At 48.4% G+C, this 22,270-nt stretch overlaps 1 protein-coding gene across 1 annotated transcript; it reads right to left on the bottom strand.

Moving 5' to 3' along the window:
• Positions 1–1,780: 1,780 nt before the first annotated feature.
• Positions 1,781–22,091, bottom strand: LOC139561921 (insulin receptor substrate 2-B-like). The gene is made up of 2 exons (XM_071379354.1): positions 17,623–22,091; positions 1,781–1,940 (listed from the first exon to the last, which is right to left on the bottom strand). Exons 1-2 carry the CDS (start codon positions 21,752–21,754, stop codon positions 1,936–1,938), a joined length of 4,137 nt encoding a protein of 1,378 aa, XP_071235455.1. The 5' UTR covers positions 21,755–22,091; the 3' UTR covers positions 1,781–1,935.
• Positions 22,092–22,270: the final 179 nt, after the last annotated feature.

Raw genomic sequence — 22,270 nt, forward strand, 5'->3', positions numbered from 1 at the left:
GGAGCGATAGGAGGTCCAAAAAAAAGAAAAAAGTGGAATACAAAAAACCATGGCACACTTTAGAGTCAAAATACGTGACGTTCCATTCAGCGGAGTTCAGTCCACTATGGTTCAGACTGCAGTTAACACTAATCTGGACCCATTGGATTTTGCTCTTATGCGCTGTACTATAGATGCAAACGTCATGTACAGCTTTGTGGCACAGCACTGCTTAATATTGTGGTATTTAAACCAGTGGTGAAAAAAAAAAGTACTTCAAATTGTCATACTTGCATAAAAGTAAAACACTGAAGGGAAAATAAAATGCTAAAGAGGAAGGTCTTCCGCTTTACGTCGGTCGTTCCATCACTCCTCCTCCGTTCTCAAAGTTATGTGCTGACAACTTGTTTTTTTAACTTCTTTCCTGTCAGAAAATAAAACCGATGAGTCTCGTTGTGTGGTGAGTTGATAGTGGAAATGTGCGTTGTTTTTGGCAAGATGCAAAAAAAAAACGTGTGACGTGTAAGGGCAGCTGTTGTGTCGAGGCGAACAAAGCGACTGATTACAAGCAACATTGGACAGAAAGTACTGCACCGTTTTCAACCCTTTGTTGTAGCTACACTTCCCCAGCGCTAACCCTAAAGTCATTTCCAGCAAACCACTGGTTCCCGTGGATGTGTTTAGATCGAGAATACACCCTCACCACCCCCCTCTTCTCTCTCTCCTATTGGCAGTGGGAAGGGTCTAGCGTGCATAAGCAGGGAAGTTTGAGGCTGACAGAGGTGTGTGTTTGTTTGTGTATGTATGTGTCCGTGTATTGAGTGTGTGTATTGACTGTGTGTGTCCCCCGTCCGTCCGTGTGTGTATTGAGTGTGTCCGTGTGTGCATTGAGTGTGTCCGTGTGTGTATTGAGTGTGTCCGTGTGTGTGTGTGTATTGAGTGTGTCCGTGTGTGTATCCGTGTGTGTATCCGTGTATTGAGTGTGTGTGTGTATTGAGTATGTGTCCATGTGTGTATTGAGTGTGTCCGTGTGTGTATCCGTGTATTGAGTGTGTGTCCATGTGTGTATTGAGTGTGTCCATGTGTGTATCCGTGTATTGAGTGTGTGTGTGTCCGTGTGTGTTGCACAGGGGGGCAAGTATGCCCAGCACATTGCACCTTGGGGGTAGAGTCAGGTTACTGGAACCCCTAACAACATCCAGCCCCCATGTGTGTGTGTGTGTGTGCGTGTGTGACCCAGCAGCTCTACTGACTGACTAGTGGAATCACAGAAACAGAGGGTGTCGCCTAGCCTAAACAGGACACACTGACGTGTGTGTGTGTAAGCGTCTCACATACAGTACCAGACCTGTGTTAATAAAGGCCCTTAAGTGGAAATAAAGTACCTGCTTCTTTTACGGAAAATATTTTTCATCAGGAAAACTGGGACCATCGTTGAGTCCAGTACCGTTCTCTGTTAGCTGTACAAAAATACTCAATAAAATCCTGTTAACATAATGAACGCACCTGAAACCTATTGTGGCAATAAATATAGTAGTGTGTATTTAAGTCTTAAGAGAAACCTGTACTGACCAGTCTCCACCCCGTCTCTAGGACTTATTATTGTTATACAGCCATACTCAAGTGTTTAAGCAAAGCTCCCTTTTCGTACTGTTAGATCAGAAAGAAAGTCAGAACTAAAGTCCATTAACATTGACAGCAGCCTCAGAACCAGGTCTGAGAAGAAGAAAAAATATATATATATATTAAAAAAAAAAGTTAGCAAACAAAATAAACACAAATGTGTCGTATTCAGTCTTCGTTTTCTGTCGTCTTGGTGATGTTGCTCAGAGGGGGCGTGACCTCGTGGGCTGACCTTGGGGTCGAGGTTGAGGGATTGAAGATCAAAGTGTGGTGTGTGGGTGTTGAAGGCCACGGTAGAGGGAGTCTGTGATGCTCCATTCTCAGCTTCCTTCATCAGTCTGTAGAGAGAGAGACAGAGAGAGAGAGATGATCAGTTAACGTCACCAAAGCGGTTGGTAAAGACGCATGTCCCTGCATGGCCTCAGCTAACCTGGTTAGTGGTTGCACACACGCACCTTCTGGTAGTAGGTTGGTCTGGGCTCTGACCGGCCCTGTGTCTGTTGTGTGTGTGTGTGAGTCTGTTGTGTGTGTGTGTGTGTGTGTGTGTGTGTGTGTGTGTGTGTGTGTGTGTGTGTGTGTGTCTGTGTGTGTGTGAGTCTGTGAGTGTGTGTGTGTGTGTGAGAGTCTGTTGTGAGTGTGTGTGTGAGAGTCTGTTGTGAGTGTGTGTGTGTGTGAGTGTGTGTGTGAGAGTCTGTTGTGAGTGTGTGTGTGTGTGTGTGTGAGTGTGAGAGTCTGTTGTGAGTGTGTGTGTGTGTGAGTGTGAGAGTCTGTTGTGAGTGTGCGTGTGTGTGTGTGTGTGTGTGTGTGTGTGTGTGTGTGTGTGTGTGTGTGTGTGTGTGTGTGTGTGTGTGTGTGAGAGTCTGTTGTGAGTGTGTGTGTGTGTGTGTGAGAGTCTGTTGTGAGTGTGTGTGTGTGTGTGTGTGTGTGTGTGTGTGTGTGTGTGTGTGGACCCACAGCAGGGCTTTGTCCCGTTTTAACAATGGCTGCTGGGTCACAATACAGGTGCTTTGAGAGAGGGCTTCAGCTGTGGATGGGCTGGAACGACAGGAATGCTAGATAACGCTTTCTATCTGTCTGTTACAGAGGGGGGGGGGGGGGGAGAGACAGAGGGTTGACACAGAAAGACAGAGAGGAGGTAGACAGAGGTCTTTGGGTAATTGTTACATCAGTTGACATTGACCATAACAATCTCCTCAGACTCCCACAACTGTCCCCCCCCTCCTCCCCCCCTTATTGCCTGCATATTTCCAAACACCACCCCTAGACCACCTGCATTACGACCTAGTCTGGCACCTGGGTAAGTGTTTGTCCAAGCTAAATCTCTCTCTAAGGCGGGGTGCTTCGGCCCTCAAAAACAACAGCCAGCCAGCAGACATGATTTCACGCACTATCAAAACTAAACACTTCATTGGTTCATGTGAAACGTTTGATATCACCGATATGACAGAATAGAAGACAGTTAACCTACAGTAAGCTATGAAAGTGAACATCACATGATCGTTCGAGCCCTCTTCAGAACGCAGATAACAAATTAGAAACCCCTATGGTTTTGTTACTATGCAAGCTGCCAAGCTAGCTAGTGAATGTCCAAGTCCATTTCATCATCATAGGCAGTGAAGCCACAACCAGAGGTAGCCAGTTCATTTCAGTTGGGTTAGGCCTAACTGGGTTACACTGAGTTGTATTCATTAGTGCACACCGTAGCAAAACATTTTACAACAGAAACTACCAGTATTATTTAAAAAAATATATTTTTATATCGGACAAATTGAGGTAGGTCCCTTCCCCTTTCGGCCCGTTTGTTTCCTGGTCAGGTCTGGGTTAGGTATGGGGTTAATGGTCAGGTTTTAAAATCAGCTTATAGGTTAAGTACCTCTGATTAGCCTATAAGCCGATAGCTACTGTCTGTGGTACAACACAGGAAAACTTTTCAGCTAGATTTGCCACTGTCCTGTCGGTCTCTCTATCCTCTCCAATTCCCATCTCTTTTACCCTTCTCTGCCCCTCTCGCGTTCCTCTTTCTATCACATCTGTTTCTCCCTGAACACTACCTGTTCTTTGGCAAAGAAGGAGAGAGTGAGAGAGAGAGAGAGAGAGAGAGAGAGAGCGACAGAGAGAGGTTGACCTGAGAAGACTGCTGAAGCCGTGCGGAGGAGAAAAAAGGAGAAGGAATTAGCTACATTGTAGACTAATTAATCCCATTTGAAAACCAATTACACTCTACTCTTCTTCACCCTTCCTCCTCTGCCTTCCATCCCTCTAGTTGGGGACTTGGGGTCAGTTCCATCCAAGGGGCTCAAGTCCAATAGGTAGCCTAAATATCCTGATGAAATGGTGGGATGCATGAGTCTTAATACTGGTACTGCCATCCATGTCAACACGGTCTCACACCCATTCATATTATACGTTTTAGATGTGACCAGGCTGCCCATGTGTCTTCCCAACACCTCATGCCCCAGCATCTCCTCTTTTCTCGACTGAACTGGAAAGGGAAATCCTTCCACTTGTTGGGGGGAAAAAAAATTGCGTTGCGGAAAACGCAGAAGGAATCCAGAGCTTAAAATGGACTTAAAATTTGAACTCAGGGAACCAACTGAATGTATTACAAAATGCTTTAATTTGCTCAAGATAAATTACAAGACATGAACAAAATGCCTCAGTGAATTGCATTTTCCTGCCACTTCCTAAAAGGGCCACAGGTAACGACCCCATCTGTTTGTGTTCAACTCTCGTATGTCTAGTCCACACTGTGTGTAGCTGTTAGCGTTGATGCTAATGATAACATGAGCGCTACAGAAACACCGTAATCCAAAACAACAGTCTCTGGGTGGTGGCACTTGCATTAAATGTAACCTTTTATTTAACTAGGCAAGTCAGTTAAAAACAAATTCTTATTTACAATGACGACCTACCCCGGACGTGTGTGTATTGGGTAATTACCCATTAAAGGGGAAATACACCCACAATTCTAATTCTCTTACGTTTCCCAGACCTCAAAAGTGGTCTCCTGATGTGGTTCAAAATGTTTTTTGTTTTTCTATAAAAAACAAACATTTAAGTGTGATTTTGAGAGCGGAAACCTGAAAAAACAGGGGGAAAACAGAAACTTGGAAAAACAAAAGCAGAGAAAAATACAACTTGGAAAAAGCAAAACAGAATCAGGCAACAAAAAAAAGAAGCTTTTATGGTGCCCTACACTTGGCCTAAGGCAGTGGATTTCAGACCTCTCTTTGGGGACCCCCAGACATTTCACTGTAGCTCTGAACTAACTCACCTGATTCAAGGGCTTTATGATGAGTTGACGATTGAAATCAGGTGTGTTAGCTATGGAATAGATTGAATACATGGAACGGCTGAGGGACCCAGAGGAGAAGTTTGAAAAACACTGGCATAATGGTCTGTCTGTAACAGTCAAAGAAAGAAAGAAAGAAAGAAAGAAAAAAAGAAAGAAAGAAAGAAAGAAAAAAAGAAAAGAAAAAAAGAAAGGAAAAGAAAAGAAGAAAAGAAAGAAAGAAGAGAAAGAAAGAAAGAAAAGAAAGAAAAAGGAAAAGAAAAAAGAGAGGAGAGAGAGAAAGAGATAACAAAAGGTGTGTTTGTGAGCACATTTAGAAACCAGCTATGCCCACAAACTACTATCATAAAGAGCCATTCTTAAATCCCACTACTGTCGCTGTACTATCACCCTCCATGACCCTGTCAGTGTGCATGTAGGACTCAAACATTCTCAAAACAGCCTAATTCATAATGTTAAAGGTTATGTTTTAGCTGCCTACTTCTCACTTAAAATGTAATTTGTTTTTAATTTCAGTGGTTTTTACACCGGAAGGTGTTTTTCTGTTAAAAGGTGCATTATACAACATTTCCACATGTAAGCCAGATAAAAATAAATAAATGTTGCAACCAAAAGTCTTTCATTGGCTATTGTAACCTTTCATTTGACCTCTGCCAAAAAGATCTGGGCCCAGTTGCATAAAACATATTTAAAAAGTTAATTTCCCCCTTCTCTTTTCCCATAAAGTTACCTTAAGTGAAAAAGTTAAAGGGTGCCCATGAGGACCCTGAAGTGCTTCATTCAGAATGGGCATCAAAGTAAACAGCATTTGTGGAGGTGGATGTTGCTTTCCTATGTCCTGGTTTCAAAAGGAAAACCTCCACCAGCTAGGGGGCTAGCTACTTAGATACACAACGGAAGATACACAGTCCATGGTTACAAAGCCAGCTGGCTACTCTGTTAGTTAGGTTTGACGTGCTAGAAAGTAATACATATTATTTGTTTGTTTTTTTACTAAAAGAAATGTGTTTTATCATTTTCTGAATATTTGTTTATCCCGTCTTGAATGTATCTGTTCTATTTTGCGATCTCCCAAATTAAAATGTGATCTCTTTGAGGAGAGTTCAGTCAGTGAATTTGGTCATCTCCATGGTAACCAGAGACTCTATCTGCTGTACATGCCTTCAAACTACCGTAAAACCCCATAAGTATGCCCTTACCTAAGGAAAACATTTGAGGAGCTATACGCAAAGCTGTCATCAAGGCAAATGGCGGCTATTTGAAGAATCTCAAAATTAAATATATTTTGATGTTTACACTTTTTTGGTTACTACATGATTCCATATGTGTTATTTCATAGTTTTGATGTCTTCACTATTATTCTACAATGTAGAAAATAGTAAAAAAAAAAATAAAGAAAAAATATCAAACTTTGGACCGGATGTCTCATGGTCTGACCAACACCACTCTAGCTCTGCCACCTTTCAAAGCAGGTTCGGAAGGGCGATATCGGAAGGTGCAGTGGATTGAGATGCAGGCCATGCAAGGAAAACATCTCTCTAGCTTAGACAGACCGATATCCATGGGGATTTTGTATTATGTTAATTAGGATTTCAGCAGGAGCACAACCCTTGTAGGTCAAGGCACATTTATGCATCCTATACATTTGTAGAATCTGGGCATTAGCCCCTCCCCCTACTCTGTCTTAGGCAGCTAATGGTATTATCAACTAATCACAGGCTTAACACACAGAGAGACAGACAGAGAGACACAGACACAGAGAGAGAGACACAGACAGAGAGAAAGAGACACAGACAGAGAGAAAGAGACACAGACAGAGAGAAAGAGACACAGACAGCGAGAAAGAGACACAGAGAGAGACACAGAGAGACAGAGGCAGACAGACAGAGAGGCAGGCAGAGAGAAGCAGGCACAGAGAGACAGAGAGGCAGGCAGAGAGACAGAGAGGCAGGCAGAGAGACAGAGCGGCAGACAGAGAGGCAGGCAGAGAGACAGAGAGGCAGGCAGAGAGACAGAGAGGCAGGCAGAGTGACAGAGAGGCAGGCAGAGAGACAGAGAGGCAGGCAGAGAGACAGAGCGGCAGGCAGAGAGACAGAGAGGCAGGCAGAGTGACAGAGCGGCAGGCAGAGTGACAGAGCGGCAGGCAGAGAGACAGAGAGGCAGGCAGAGTGACAGAGCGGCAGGCAGAGAGACAGAGAGGCAGGCAGAGAGACAGAGAGGCAGGCAGAGAGACAGAGAGGCAGGCAGAGAGACAGAGAGGCAGGCAGAGAGACAGAGAGGCAGGCAGAGAGACAGAGAGGCAGGCAGAGAGACAGAGCGGCAGGCAGAGTGACAGAGCGGCAGGCAGAGAGACAGAGCGGCAGGCAGACAGACAGAGAGGCAGGCAGAGAGACAGAGCGGAAGGCAGAGAGACAGAGCGGCAGGCAGAGAGACAGAGAGGCAGGCAGAGAGACAGAGAGGCAGGCAGAGACAGAGAGGCAGGCAGAGTGACAGAGCGGCAGGCAGAGTGACAGTGCGGCAGGCAGAGAGACAGAGAGGCAGGCAGAGAGACAGAGCGGCAGGCAGAGAGACAGAGCGGCAGGCAGAGTGACAGAGCGGCAGGCAGAGAGACAGAGCGGCAGGCAGAGTGACAGAGCGGCAGGCAGAGTGACAGAGCGGCAGGCAGAGAGACAGAGAGGCAGGCAGAGTGACAGAGCGGCAGGCAGAGAGACAGAGAGGCAGGCAGAGTGACAGAGAGGCAGGCAGAGTGACAGAGCGGCAGGCAGAGAGACAGAGCGGCAGGCAGAGTGACAGAGCGGCAGGCAGAGTGACAGAGCGGCAGGCAGAGTGACAGAGCGGCAGGCAGAGTGACAGAGAGGCAGGCAGAGTGACAGAGCGGCAGGCAGAGAGACAGAGAGGCAGGCAGAGTGACAGAGCGGCAGGCAGAGAGACAGAGCGGCAGGCAGAGAGACAGAGCGGCAGGCAGAGAGACAGAGAGGCAGGCAGAGAGACAGAGGCAGGCAGAGTGACAGAGCGGCAGGCAGAGTGACAGAGCGGCAGGCAGAGAGACAGAGGCAGGCAGAGTGACAGAGCGGCAGGCAGAGTGACAGAGCGGCAGGCAGAGAGACAGAGCGGCAGGCAGAGACAGAGCGGCAGGCAGAGAGACAGAGAGGCAGGCAGAGTGACAGAGCGGCAGGCAGAGAGACAGAGCGGCAGGCAGAGTGACAGAGCGGCAGGCAGAGAGACAGAGAGGCAGGCCGAGAGACAGAGAGGCAGACAGACAAGCTAAGGGAGGAAACATGGAAAATCACAGGCTTAACACACAGACAGACAGACAGAGACAGACAAGCTAAGGGAGGAAACATGGAAAATCACAGGCTTAACACACACAGACAGACAGACAGACAGACAGACAAGCTAAGGGAGGAAACATGGAAAATCACAGGCTTAACACACAGACAGAGAGAGAGACAGACAGACAGACAGACAGACACAGACAGACGAGCTAAGAGGAAAATCACAGGCTTAACACAGACAGACAGACAGACAGACAGACAGACAGACAGACAGACAAGCTAAGGGAGGAAACATGGAAAATCACAGGCTTAACACACACAGACAGACAGACAGACAAGCTAAGGGAGGAAACATGGAAAATCACAGGCTTAACACACAGACAGAGAGAGAGACAGACAGACAGACAGACAGACAGACAGACAGACAGACAGACAGACAGACAGACGAGCTAAGGGAGGAAACATGGAATGTAGCCTACTATTTTCTGTATAATAAGTAACAAACAATATAAGTTTGAGCCATTACTTACATTTTTGTATATTTCTTTGTTTTATACATTATGATTTTATAGGTACTATTCTTGTTTTTGTCGCCGTTCTTTTCATAATTTTTGTGTGTAACACTTCGTTTCGGCAACATTGCCCTCCGTGTTTTCCAGTGGGTGTGCCCATGGCTGCTCTCCTGCCCAGTCATGTTAAATCCATAGATTAGGGCCTAATGAATTTATTTCAATTGACTGATTTCCTTATATGAACTGTAACTCAGTAAAATAGTTGGAATTGTTGCATTTATATTTTTTGTTAGGTGAAAATACAATTTCTCCGACACACACACACACACACTAAATAGGCCTATTGAATTTGAAATTCAGAAGGACAAAAGGAGAGAGAGCGAGAGAAAGCAAGTGTGTGTGTTCATTTAGAAGCCAGCAATGCGAAAACACACACAGCGCAAACATTAGCAACAACACGTGCCTCTGCATTATCCCTCTCCATGTCACGGTGTCTGTGTGTGTGTGTGTGTCTGTCTGTGTCTGTGTCTATGTGTGTGTCTGTGTCTCTGTGTGTGTGTCTGTGTGTGTGTCTGTGTGTGTGTCTGTGTGTCTGTGTGTGTGGCTAATAAACTTAGCTAACATCACATTCCTATAGGGAGCGAGTTAAACTAGTAAAAACCTGCTCCTTTATCAAGACCATCTGTGGAGGATCAAAATACAAGGAGGAACGGCAATACAGTGAGGGAATAGTAGTCACACACAGTACAGTACCACACACACACTACAGTAACACACACTACAGTAACACACACACACACACACTACAGTAACACACACACACACAACAGTAACACACACACAGTAACACACACTCTCTACAGTAACACACACACACACACACAGTAAAACACACACACACTCTCTACAGTAACACACACACACACACACACAGTAACACACACACACAGTAACACACACACACACACAGTAACACACACAACAGTACAGTACCATACACACATAGTACAGTAACACACACTACAGTAACACACACACACTACAGTAACACACACACACACACAGTAACACACACACACACAGTAACACACACACAGTAACACACACACACTCTCTCTACAGTAACACACACACACACACTCAGTACAGTAACACACACACTCTACAGTAACACACACACTCTACAGTAACACACACACTCTACAGTAACACACACACTCTACACTAACACACACTCTACACTAACACACACACACACTCTACACTAACACACACACACACACTCTACAGTAACACACACACTACAGTAACACACACACACACTCTACAGTAACACACACACACACACTCTACAGTAACACACACACACACACTCTACAGTAACACACACACACACACTCTACAGTAACACACACACACACACTCTACAGTAACACACACACACACACACACACACTCTACAGTAACACACACACACTCTACAGTAACACACACACACTACAGTACAGTAACACACACATTATGTTAACGACAATACTATCTTCTACTGGCTGACAAGGAATGCCCTTTACGGGGAGGTACTTTACGGGGAGGTAGAATCCTTTACGGGGAGGTAGAATTCCTAACCTTCCCATTCTGAATCTGTTTAGAAGTAGGAATATTCAAATTGATGACATAACAATTCCGGCATAAAGGACCCCGGCGAGTCTCTCCGGAAAACCAGAGCAATACCTAGGCTATTCAACAGTCACTTTTAGACCAGGGATGAGGTCTCGTGGAGGGTTAGAGGTGCTAGAGGGCATTTCTAGGGGTGTCAGGAGTCGTTATATCATGTCCTGGGCTCTTCAGAGTGCCACTAGTGGACATTACAGTTTCATTCTGGGGGAAAAAAAACGACATGGCATGTACCTAGAATGTACACACACACACACACACACACACACACACACACACACACACACACACACACACACACACACACACACACACACACACACACACACACACACACCTCTCTATTATGCGTGGGAATAATTCGGAACAGATTTCAAAAATCTAAATCCCTTGGAGCTGATTTGCTACTGTTTTTTCAGTCTTTTATGTCCAACAATAAAAACAGCTTTGGAGTAAATAAAGTTTCCCTTTGAGGCACATAGTAACCCAAGAATTTGATTACTCAACCAATTTCATATTAGTCACCTCCTCCTCCTATCTGAATGTGGGAGAACATTCACTCCCCAGCAAAGCCTACAACTATCACACGGTCATTCAACATCCTACAGCAGGATGGCCCACGAGTGATTTTATTTGCCGTTTTCTGAGAATTACATTATTATTTTTGTTTTTTATATTGTTGGACATAAGACTGGAAAAATCTGTTGTCAAGTATTCCCACGCACAATAGAGAAACACGTGCCCGTTTCCGCCCCACCAACTATCCGTTCAAGAAAAGAAAATCGGCCCGTGGCTGAATCTAGTTGCTGATCCCGATCCTAGAGAATATGAGAACACATTCAGGCTTACCACAGTACACACACACACACACACACACTACACACTACACACACACACTACAACAGTAAACAGCTAGCTAGCCTGTTAGTCACTAGGCTAATATACTCCTACATGAGAAAATACCCTGGCTTTGACTCAGACAGGAGGCGTTTACCTATGAGTAACAAAGGACACACTAACATACAAGTCTATATACAGTGGGGAGAACAAGTATTTGATTTTGCAGGTTTTCCTACTTACAAAGCATGTCTGTAATCATCGGTACACTTCAACTGTGAGAGACGGAATCTAAAACAAAAATCCAAAAATCCAGAAAATCACATTGTATGATTTTTAAGTAATTAATTTAAATTTTATTGCATGACATAAGTATTTAATCACCTACCAACCAGTAAGAATTCCGTCTCTCACAGACCTGTTAGTTTTTCTTTAAGAAGCCCTCCTGTTCTCCACTCATTACCTGTATTAACTGCACCCGTTTGAACTCGTTACCTGTATAAAAGACACCTGTCCACACACTCAATCAAACAGACTCCAACCTCTCCACAATGGCCAAGACCAGAGAGCTGTGTAAGGACATCAGGGATACAATTGTAGACCTGCACAAGGCTGGAATGGGCTACAGGACAATAGGCAAGCAGCTTGGTGAGAAGGCAACAACTGTTGGCGCAATTATTAGAAAATGGAAGAAGTTCAAGATGATGGTCAATCACCCTCGGTCTGGGGCTCCATGCAAGATCTCACCTCGTGGGGCATCAATGATCATGAGGAAGGTGAGGGATCAGCCCAGAACTACACGGCAGGACCTGGTCAATGACCTGAAGAGAGCTGGGACCACAGTCTCAAAGAAAACCATTAGTAACACACTATGCCGTCATGGATTAAAATCCTGCAGCGCACGCAAGGTCCCCCTGCTCAAGCCAGCGCATGTCCAGGCCCATCTGAAGTTTGCCAATGACCATCTGGATGATCCAGAGGAGGAATGGGAGAAGGTCATGTGGTCTGATGAGACAAAAATAGAGCTTTTTGGTCTAAACTCCACTCGCTGTGTTTGGAGGAAGAAGAAGGATGAGTACAACCACAAGAACACCATCCCAAACGTGAAGCATGGAGGTGGAAACATCATTCTTTGGGGATGCTGTTCTGCAAAGGGGACAGGACGACTGCACCGTATTGAGGGGAGGATGGATGGGGCCCATGTATCGCGAGATCTTGGCCAACAACCTCCTTCCCTCAGTAAGAGCATTGAAGATGGGTCGTGGCTGGGTCTTCCAGCATGACAACAACCCGAAACACACAGCCAGGGCAACTAAGGAGTGGCTCCGTAAGAAGCATCTCAAGGTCCTGGATTGGCCTAGCCAGTCTCCAGACCTGAACCCAATAGAAAATCTTTGGAGGGAGCTGAAAGTCTGTATTGCCCAGCGACAGCCCCGAAACCTGAAGGATCTGGAGAAGGTCTGTATGGAGGAGTGGGCCAAAATCCCTGCTGCAGTGTGTGCAAACCTGGTCAAGAACTACAGGAAACATATGATGTCTGTAATTGCAAACAAAGGTTTCTGTACCAAATATTAAGTTCTGCTTTTCTGATGTATCAAATACTTATGTCATGCAATAAAATGCAAATTAATTACTTAAAAATCATACAATGTGATTATCTGGATTTTTGTTTTAGATTCCGTCTTTCACAGTTGAAGTGTACCTATGATAAAAATTACAGACCTCTACATGCTTTGTAAGTAGGAAAACCTGCAAAATCGGCAGTGTATCAAATACTTGTTCTCCCCACTGTATAGGCCTAATGAAACTACACAGGAAGAGGCATTGCCATGGAAACGGCTGTTAACACTACTTGAAGCAGTTGCTGTAACAGTAGTATTAGTATGTAAGTCTTACATCGTCTTATGCCATGGCATTGTTGAATACTCCTTTCTGATTGGCGTTCTAGAGCATGCATTATTTCCCTATAACGCATGGTATATTTTGTTTGAGCTTCTTTTGAAAGCAAAAGTCGGATTGCAAACAGTATTGGTATTGTTGAATTCGATTTTCATAATAGCAAGCTAGGACTGATGGTTTGGTTAGCTAAACTAGCAAGTCTGTTAGGTTACCACGGTAACTACTGTAGCCATCTAGTATCAAATTTCAAATCAATCAATCAAATGTATTTATAAAGCCCTTCTTACATCAGCTGAAGTCACAAAGTGCTGTACAGAAACCCAGCCTGAAACCCCAAACAGCAAGAAATGCAGGTGTAGAAGCACGGTGGCTAGGAAAAACTCCCTAGAAAGGCCAGAACCTAGGAAGAAACCTAGAGAGGAACCAGGCTATGAGGGGTGGCCAGTCCTCTTCTGGCTGTGCCGGGTGGAGATTATAACAGAACATGGCCATGATGTTCAAACGTTCATAGATGACCAGCAGGGTCAAATAATAATAATCACAGTGGTTGTCGAGGGTGCAACAAGAAAACTTGCTAGCTACTTCAGTGGATGTTGAACACATTTCTACTGTCAAATGAACACATTTCAAATTATAACTAGGAAATCTATGCGTTCTCTAGAAAACAATGCAACTGCGGAAGGTCAGTTCCACTCCGCTAGAGCGTCCTGGAACACACCTTCCACATCATTCATTATTTTTCCATAGAACGCATAGTCCCTTGTTGATTACCTGTTGTATATTCATAGCAACTTATTATACAGCAATAAACCAATTAATGACAGCGGTATAATCTACATCCTACTAAAACATTCAAATTGATTTGACATAACATCTTGAGATTATATTAACATCTGTGTGTGTATGTATTTACATCAGAGAGAGAGTTCAGGTTCAGTTCAGGTTCACACACACACACACACACACACACACACACACACACACACACACACACACACACACACACACACACGAAAGGCGATCCAGTTGCCTGTGCACCTTCCTGCTTTATGGCCAGTACACATTCTGTGTCTCAAATGGCACCCTATTCCCTATACAGTGCACTACTTTTGACAAGGGCTCAGGGTGCAATTTGGGATGAAGCATACACATGCCTACTGCTAGACCCAGCTCATAAATAACTGTCAGTCTGAAAATAAAGCAGTAAATATAGACGTGAAATAGGAAAGGGTAGCTAGCCAACGCTCTCAGCAGCAGCAGCTAGCCAACGCTCTCAGCAGCAGCAGCTAGCCAACGCTCTCAGCAGCAGCAGCTAGCCAACGCTCTCAGCAGCAGCAGCTAGCCAACGCTCTCAGCAGCAGCAGCTAGCCAACGCTCTCAGCAGCAGCAGCTAGCCAACGCTCTCAGCAGCAGCAGCAGCTAGCCAACGCTCTCAGCAGCAGCAGCAGCTAGCCAACGCTCTCAGCAGCAGCAGCTAGCCAACGCTCTCAGCAGCAGCAGCTAGCCAACGCTCTCAGCAGCAGCAGCTAGCCAACGCTCTCAGCAGCAGCAGCTAGCCAACGCTCTCAGCAGCAGCTAGCCAATGCTCTCAGCAGCAGCAGCTGCTAGCCAACGCTCTCAGCAGCAGCAGCAGCTAGCCAACGCTCTCAACAGCAGCAGCTAGCCAACGCTCTCAGCAGCAGTTAGCCAACGCTCTCAGCAGCAGTTAGCCAACGCTCTCAGCAGCAGTTAGCCAATGCTCTCAGCAGCAGTTAGCCAACGCTCTCAGCAGCAGCTAGCCAATGCTCTCAGCAGCAGCAGCTGCTAGCCAACGCTCTCAGCAGCAGCAGCAGCTAGCCAACGCTCTCAGCAGCAGCAGCAGCTAGCCAACGCTCTCAGCAGCAGTTAGCCAACGCTCTCAGCAGCAGTTAGCCAACGCTCTCAGCAGCAGCTAGCCACTGCTCTCAGCAGCAGCAGCAGCTAGCCAACGCTCTCAGCAGCAGCAGCTAGCCAACGCTCTCAGCAGCAGCTAGCCAACGCTCTCAGCAGCAGTTAGCCAACGCTCTCAGCAGCAGTTAGCCAACGCTCTCAGCAGCAGCTAGCCAACGCTCTCAGCAGCAGCTAGCCAACGCTCTCAGCAGCAGCAGCAGCTAGCCAACGCTCTCAGCAGCAGCTAGCCAACGCTCTCAGCAGCAGCTAGCCAACGCTCTCAGCAGCAGTTAGCCAACGCTCTCAGCAGCAGTTAGCCGACACTCTCAGCAATCTCTACTACAGGACCTTAACTCAGCTCCAAGCAGCTCCAAGACAACTAGTAGGCTCACACTGTCTCACTATGAAGGAGGCCTTGGATGTGGGATAGGAAAGGGCACAGCTAGCTAGCTAACACTTGCTACTCTATGTAAAAAGGTTTTGCTACAGCATGCCCTAATGAACAGGACCCAGTAGCCTACTTCCCTGTTTCAGAAGGTGCGCTGAAATGGGCCTGGCTGGCTGCTGAAGGCAGGTCACAGGAAGTGTATTCCTGTGATAATGGTGCATTTCCTGTGGCTCTGTTCTATTGCTGTGGTGACCTGACACACTGGGCCAATTAGAGCACATCAAAGACCCTCTGCATGACTCCACACACACATACACTAGTATGACAGTGGAAACACTTCAAACAGTGACAAGCTTTATTGGAGAAGAGTGTTGGTTTTTCTATGGAAAACCACACACACACACACACACGCACAACCCCCACAAACGGAGTGTTGGTTTTCCAATGGAACAAAACTAAGGAAGGACCTCGCCCAGGAGGGCAGCAAGGAGTCAATGCAGTGAACACAAACACACTCACTCTCTCTGGTGGAAACACACACACGGGCAACTGCAGGTCAAGGTTTCTCCATAGTACCTGGTACCGTTTGACTCACTTTGGCACAATGGCCAGGACCTGGGTCAATGAAGTGTGTGGAGTACAGTAGGTGAGAATCCCTCTCTTATCATTATTACCTTTTGCACTGCAAGGCATGCTGACAACTGGAGGGCCAGCACGCGCACACACAGACTAGTGTTCTCTATCTTGGGATTTACTGTATTACCAGCTTAGTATAAACCCATTGGGTGTCTATCAGAATGTTAACAAAATTAGCACATGTAATAGCGAATTTCCATGGAGGCTGCTAGCTAAATATGCTAACGAGCGCAAACGAAAAAAATTAACAAATTGCATAGACAGGCAGTCCAGCACATATAGTTATACATATATAGGTAGGAGCAACCGAATGTCCTTTTTGGTGAGTTTGGACATTTACAAGCGAATGTGAACGAGAGAAATTGTGCAAATGAACAGTACTGGCTCTATAGTAGCAGACACGCCGTGTCTGTGTGGAGTCTGGAGTCGCTATGGCAACGGTCCTGCCTGCTCTGCTCAGAGAAGATGGGGGAGGAGCAAACAGACCGGCAACTGAGAGGAGGAAAAAAAGCTAGTAAATGAAAAGAGCGCAGTGGCAGCTGTACACACGATAACTCATCCAAAGGGCTGGGACTTCTTGAACACGTCAAAAAACCAACACAATATGATGCCCCGTCCACCTTATTAAGTCAGCCACTTACTTAGATAACTAGCAAGTTAATTAAACGTAGGGGTCACGTTAATGCAGAATTATTCGTTTTTCCAGGCAGGAAAAAAAATGAAACAACACATAAGAAATATCTTGCTGCATTTTGTAAACGCAGATCTAAAATGCTTCTTATTGTAATTTCTCCTCGGGGTCAGACTAACTTTGTGCTTCTGTTGCACTTCTACACGAAGGGGCATTCTATCAGCAGACAGGTCTCTGACAGATGTGTAGCTACTGTTCTCTGGTAGAATGCTAGATCAACATGAAGAAAAACATTAGGAAATGTAGCGGGCTACATTCTATGATGAACTGTAATATGATGGCCATGCATCGTTTTTGCAAAACATACCTTGCTTTTCACTGTAAACGTATTTAGCCTACTTGTGTGGCTGCCAGCCAAATAGCGTTGCACTTCTGCTGTCATCCGATGAAAATTAATCTGTTTTCTGCTGAATGTGTTGCACCAATGTATTTTATGTGAAGGAAAACTACAGTTGCACGTCCCTGATCACTCTATTGAAGCAAAACAACACTTAACTTTCAATATAAAACCAGACCCCTGTCAATACACAGCTGCACTCACCTGCTCCGGCTTTCTCCCTTTGTGCTCTTTACAAACAATCACCTGACTGGCTCAACTGTTCTGGGGAACTACGGTAAACTTCATGATGTAAAATAATGTGACAGGTGAAATGAAGAACGCAATCTGCTTTATCTTCTAACACGTTGCACAAGTTGACTGCTGGTATTTACTTTAAAAAGTAGCTACAAATATTATAATGTATAGAAAAACCTAAAATAAATTGTTTCAACAGTGTTGGCGGTATTGAAAAACCATCCTGTGGCTATTTCCAAATACCCCAGTATACAGTATACCGCCCAAGCCTCACAGACACATGCATGCAGACAGACACACATATGCCCCCCCCCACAATCCCTCTGTCACTCACCCTTGGACGTGGCAGTCATCCCGTCTGACTTGATGAAGTCTATACTGCCATAGGCTCCGCTGTCCTCCGCTACTGGCACAGTCAGGTTACTGGCGTGGGGGGCGTTGGGGGTCGCCCCGGTACCATGCCCGGTGCCTCCCTGCTGCTGCTGGGGTACGGGTAGAGGGTTAGAGTCCCGGTCCTCTCTCAGCTCCAGGGCGATGTAGTTGAGTCCGTTCTGATACCCCACAGACATGTTCCTGCACATCCGACCCCCAGGAGGACACACAGATGAGGCTGAGGCCATGCCCAGATCAGAAGGCCCTGGACGGGCAGGGAGACCGGCCGAGTCCCCCCCTATCCCCTCAACACACATCCACACACTGTCAAAGGAGCCAGAGCCGGTCCACTTGGAGCTCTCGGCCAGATGAGCTACGTTGAGGGCCGAGGGGTTGGCTGAGCCCGCGGAGGGGTTGGTGCTGGAGCTTGTGGCTCCGCCTCCTCCGGAGGTGGAGGATGAGGAAAACGTTTCGGAGCTGTGTCGGCGTCGCCCCTGGGGGTCCGCGCGTACCACCTTGATGGGCTCAGGCTGGGGGCTGGAGGAGGGAGGGGAGGCAGAGGTGGGGGTTAAGGTGGGGGGGTAGCAGCTCTCCATCAAACACAGGTGCTGCAGCATGGCCGTGGGACTACTCCGTAACCCCCGCGACTCCTCACCCCTGCTGAGGTTAAAGGTCATATCTGTGTAGTCATCTGTCCCCGTCCGCCATCGAGCTCCAGAAGAACCAGGGGCCCCACTTACGGAGGCTCCAGCGGCAAGAGGTCGGATGTAGCTGGGTGGGTTCCAGGGAGCCACCAGTGAGGGTCTGGGAGACTTGTTCTTAGCCAGGCGTCCTCCATCATCACCCCCACCTCCACCTCCAACCCCCACCTCTACACTCATATAGTCCTGGTTCTGAGGATGGGGAGGGGAGCGGCGCTGCTCAGCAGAGCCCACCGACGGTGAGCCATCCTGGGCAGAGAGGGGGCAGGACGTTGGGGGTCCGTACCGGCCCCCAAACTCGATGTTGATGTACTCTCCAGGGCTGGAGAGTACCTCGGCGGCGTCTGGCTCGCTGACCCTCAGTGACCCGTGGAAGCTGCGGCGCCCTAGGGGGAGGCGGTTGGGCCGGACCGGGGTCGTCCGACGGTCACCGTTAGCCGCTTGGTGGTGCACCCCGTAGGGAGGGGGCGGGTAGGCGTGAGGGAGGATGTGAGGGGTGTCTGACCCCCCACTACCAATACCCCTCGTCGTCACGCCCCTCTCGGCGACGTTGCCGGTAGCAACCTGGGAGTAGACTGGTTTCGCCGGGGAGCTCATGGGTACATACTCATCATGCGCTCTCTGTTCCCTCTCCCTCTGTTCCCTCTCCCTCTGTTCCCTCTCCCTCTGTTCCCTCTCCCTCGCAGCGGGGGCCTTGTAGGAGCGAGGCAGGGAGAAGTAGGGGCTGTAGCTGTATGATTTGGGGTCTCTCCCTTCAGGGTTGCTCAGTGCGTAGTATCCCCCCTCGTTGGAGAACTTCCGTCCCCCTGCCGCGTCCCCTCCACCTCCTCCGCTACTGCTGTACGACATGTCCATGTACTCTCCATTCTCGGGCCGCTCCACTAAACTACCAGAACTACTGACACTACCTCCACCCAGACCCATGTTACTGCTACTGCTGTGGGGGCTGGGGGAGGCCTGGACTGGGGAAGAGAAGCTCCGCCCCCCTGGTAGCATCATCATGTAGCCACGGGGGTCTGTGGGCTGTTGGGCTGAGCGGGGGGCCTGGGGAGAGTGGGAGGGCTGGAGATGGTGAAGAGAGGGGGAGCTGGGTTGCATAGGCATGTAGTCCGGTGCATCACAGGGTGAGGCTGCCACCCCACACAACATGGGCATGTAGCCGCTGTCCTCCTTGGCCAAAGAAGGAGGGGGTCGGCCCTGGCTGTGCTCGGAGCAGGAGCTGTAGTCAGAGCGGAGGGAAGAAGAAGAGGAGGAAGGCTGGGTGATGCTGTCGGTGCGGCCGAGAGACAGGGCCTCTCCCACGGACACCGACTCGTCCAGCGAGAAGGTGGTCTGAGTCATCTTCTGGTACATCGTCACGCCACTGCTGCTGCCGGCAACACCCCCCTGACCCCCGGGCCGCGTGAACGAGTGGGTCCGTGTCCTCAGGGACCTGTCGTCATCCGTCGACGTGCTCTCGTCCCGGTTGGGGGTCTCCGCGCTGCCAGAGCTACTCCCTCCACCGCTGGCGGCTCCGAACACCTCACGGTGCCAGCCCATGGCCATGTAGTCGCTCATGCAGTTCTCTTCTCTGATTGGTGGGGTGTTGCCAAGGGAATCAGGAGTGTTGCTCCGGACCCTGAAGTAGCGGAAGTCCCCAGGGCTGGAGCCGTACTCGTCTGAGGAGTTGAAGCCTCCGTCGGAGGGGGAACCGCAGATGGACGCTGAGGAGGGCCGGGTAAGGGTATCGGAGACCGAGCCGTGCCCGCTGCTGCTGGACACGCTGACGGGGGAGGTGGTGGAGGGAAAGTGGGAGACGGGGAGCGATGCGGAGCGGGCGTGGTAGGTGGACCCTGGTAGTGCCCTGGCGTAGCGCCCTACTACCCCGGTGCTCCCGGTATTCCCTGCCCCTACCCCGCCCTCCTGGCGCCCCAGGTGTATCCGGGCAGTGTTCAGGTGGATCAGGCTGCCGGTAACGGATCGGAATGGCCGGTTCATCGTCCCCTCACCTTCGCTCGATGTTCGGAAGCGATAGCCGCTGGCGCCAGAGCTCTTACTCGACGGCGGCGTCCCAACCACCGACTCGGTCCTGGAGCGGCGCTGGAGACCTGTCTGGCTCGGAGGCAGGTTACCTAGGTGACGGCGGGTGGTGATAAAAGCGATGGGGTTGGAACCAGAAGATTGGCTCTTGCTCCTGGGGCGGATCTCAGCGAAGGCCTTCAGAGCCTTCATGGTCTCCAGGATGGTCTCGTGCATGTTCTGGGCCACTACAGAGTCATCTACCTGCATCCATATCTCCCCAGGGCCTATAGAGGACGACCGACCCACCTCCATGAAGAAGAAGCTTTCTGAGTGTCCACAGCGTCTGATGTTCATCAGCTGAAGGTTGACACATGGCGTCTCAGAGTTTAGTTTGACCAGGTGGATAGTTTTAGTAGAGAGGCATAAACGATACACACCTGTGAGGTTCTTGGTCTGACCCAGTCCTTTGGGTTTCACGTTCACCTGCCACACCTCTTTGAAAACCGTACCTGGTGTGACGGTACCGTAGCCGTCATCCAACTCGTCCGAGTCTAGATGCCCCTTTTTCCCCTCACTCATCAGTTCACTCAGGGCTACGTACCAGTCATCTTGTTCCTGCTCGTTCTCAGCTACAATAGCAAAGTATTCATCCTTAGTGTAGAGGGCTATGAGGTGTTTGTTTTTGGAATCTGCTCTTTTGTTGACAGTGAAGCACTGATACAGATAGATCACCCTTTTCGGGGGAGAAGGGGCGACCGTACCGTTTGCAGCTGCCGCAGCAGCAGACCGCAGGCTATTACGGAATTTTTTCTCGCTGTCATAGTACTCCAACCGACTGAGGCCTAGGTGGCTGGCCGCCCTCAGCACGAAAAACCTCTTGTGGCCGTGTTTCTGTTTCCGCAGATAGCCACACTTCTGAATGTCGTCCACTACACCTTCTGAGGTAGCCACGCTAACATTAGCATTCGCGGCTAGTTGTATCGCGGCCGAAGCCGCGTTTACCGACGCAGCGAGTGCGTGGTGGCTAGCAGCGGGGTCCTGCTGTACCAGGTTCAAAGACGATGACGAGGCTTTCCTTACCGGGGACTCCGTGATGTTTTCAACAGAGAGATGATGCTCCGTCGCCGCCTGGTAGTGGTGCGACAGCGGGTGTTGTTGTCCTTTGGGCAGCGAGCTCTGGGGGTAGTGATGGTGGCTGGAGGGCGGCAAGTGCTGATGGAAACGAGCTCCGCTGGCCCCGACGCCACCGATATTCAATAACAGGGAAGGGGGTTCCCCTACCGAGGTGTCTCCATCATTGGCTGCCGCTGGCTTCGTCCCGATGCCCCTCTGTTGCGTCTCCACTAACAACATAGCGGCTTTGCTTTCTTGGTAATTCGTGAAATTTGCCATTTAGAGTACACAACCAAAGGTCACTTTACCTAAACCGTGCTGTGGACCTAGACCCCATTCTTGTTTTGGAGACGGGCTCCGACTGGCGCTGCTGTGTTGTGCTGTGGCTACACGGCGCGATGGTTAGCTACAATATAAGCGTAAATGTATGTTGGTTCTGTTTGAAAACGGCCGGTCCAGGCCTCTTCGTCACAAACAGGTATCCAATGTACGCTTTTAGGAAAGGAAGCCCACCGTGTGAAACATTTCCACGTTCAACCCCGTTTCTATAATCGTTAGCTCCCAAGCTAGCAATCAGTCCCCTTCTCCCTCTGTACACAACTCTACCAAGCGGAGCACAAACATCACGTGACTTTCGCGTACCCATAAGCAGGAGGAATAATGAGCGAGGCAGGGCTTCTCATTGGACGTTCAGCTAGATTGACAGGAACTGACAGGTAAAAGAGCCAATAATTGAGGGTGATTCGTGTTTTACGTCAATACGGTCGACTAATGATATCGCACGGAGTTTCATTG

This window comes from Salvelinus alpinus, chromosome 31 (genome assembly GCF_045679555.1).
Source record: "Salvelinus alpinus chromosome 31, SLU_Salpinus.1, whole genome shotgun sequence".
Lineage (NCBI taxonomy): Eukaryota > Metazoa > Chordata > Actinopteri > Salmoniformes > Salmonidae > Salvelinus > Salvelinus alpinus.

Excerpts from the sequence above, each read along its gene's own strand:
- LOC139561921 (XM_071379354.1), bottom strand. The coding sequence starts at position 21,754 with ATGGCAAATTTCACGAATTACCAAGAAAGCAAAGCCGCTATGTTGTTA.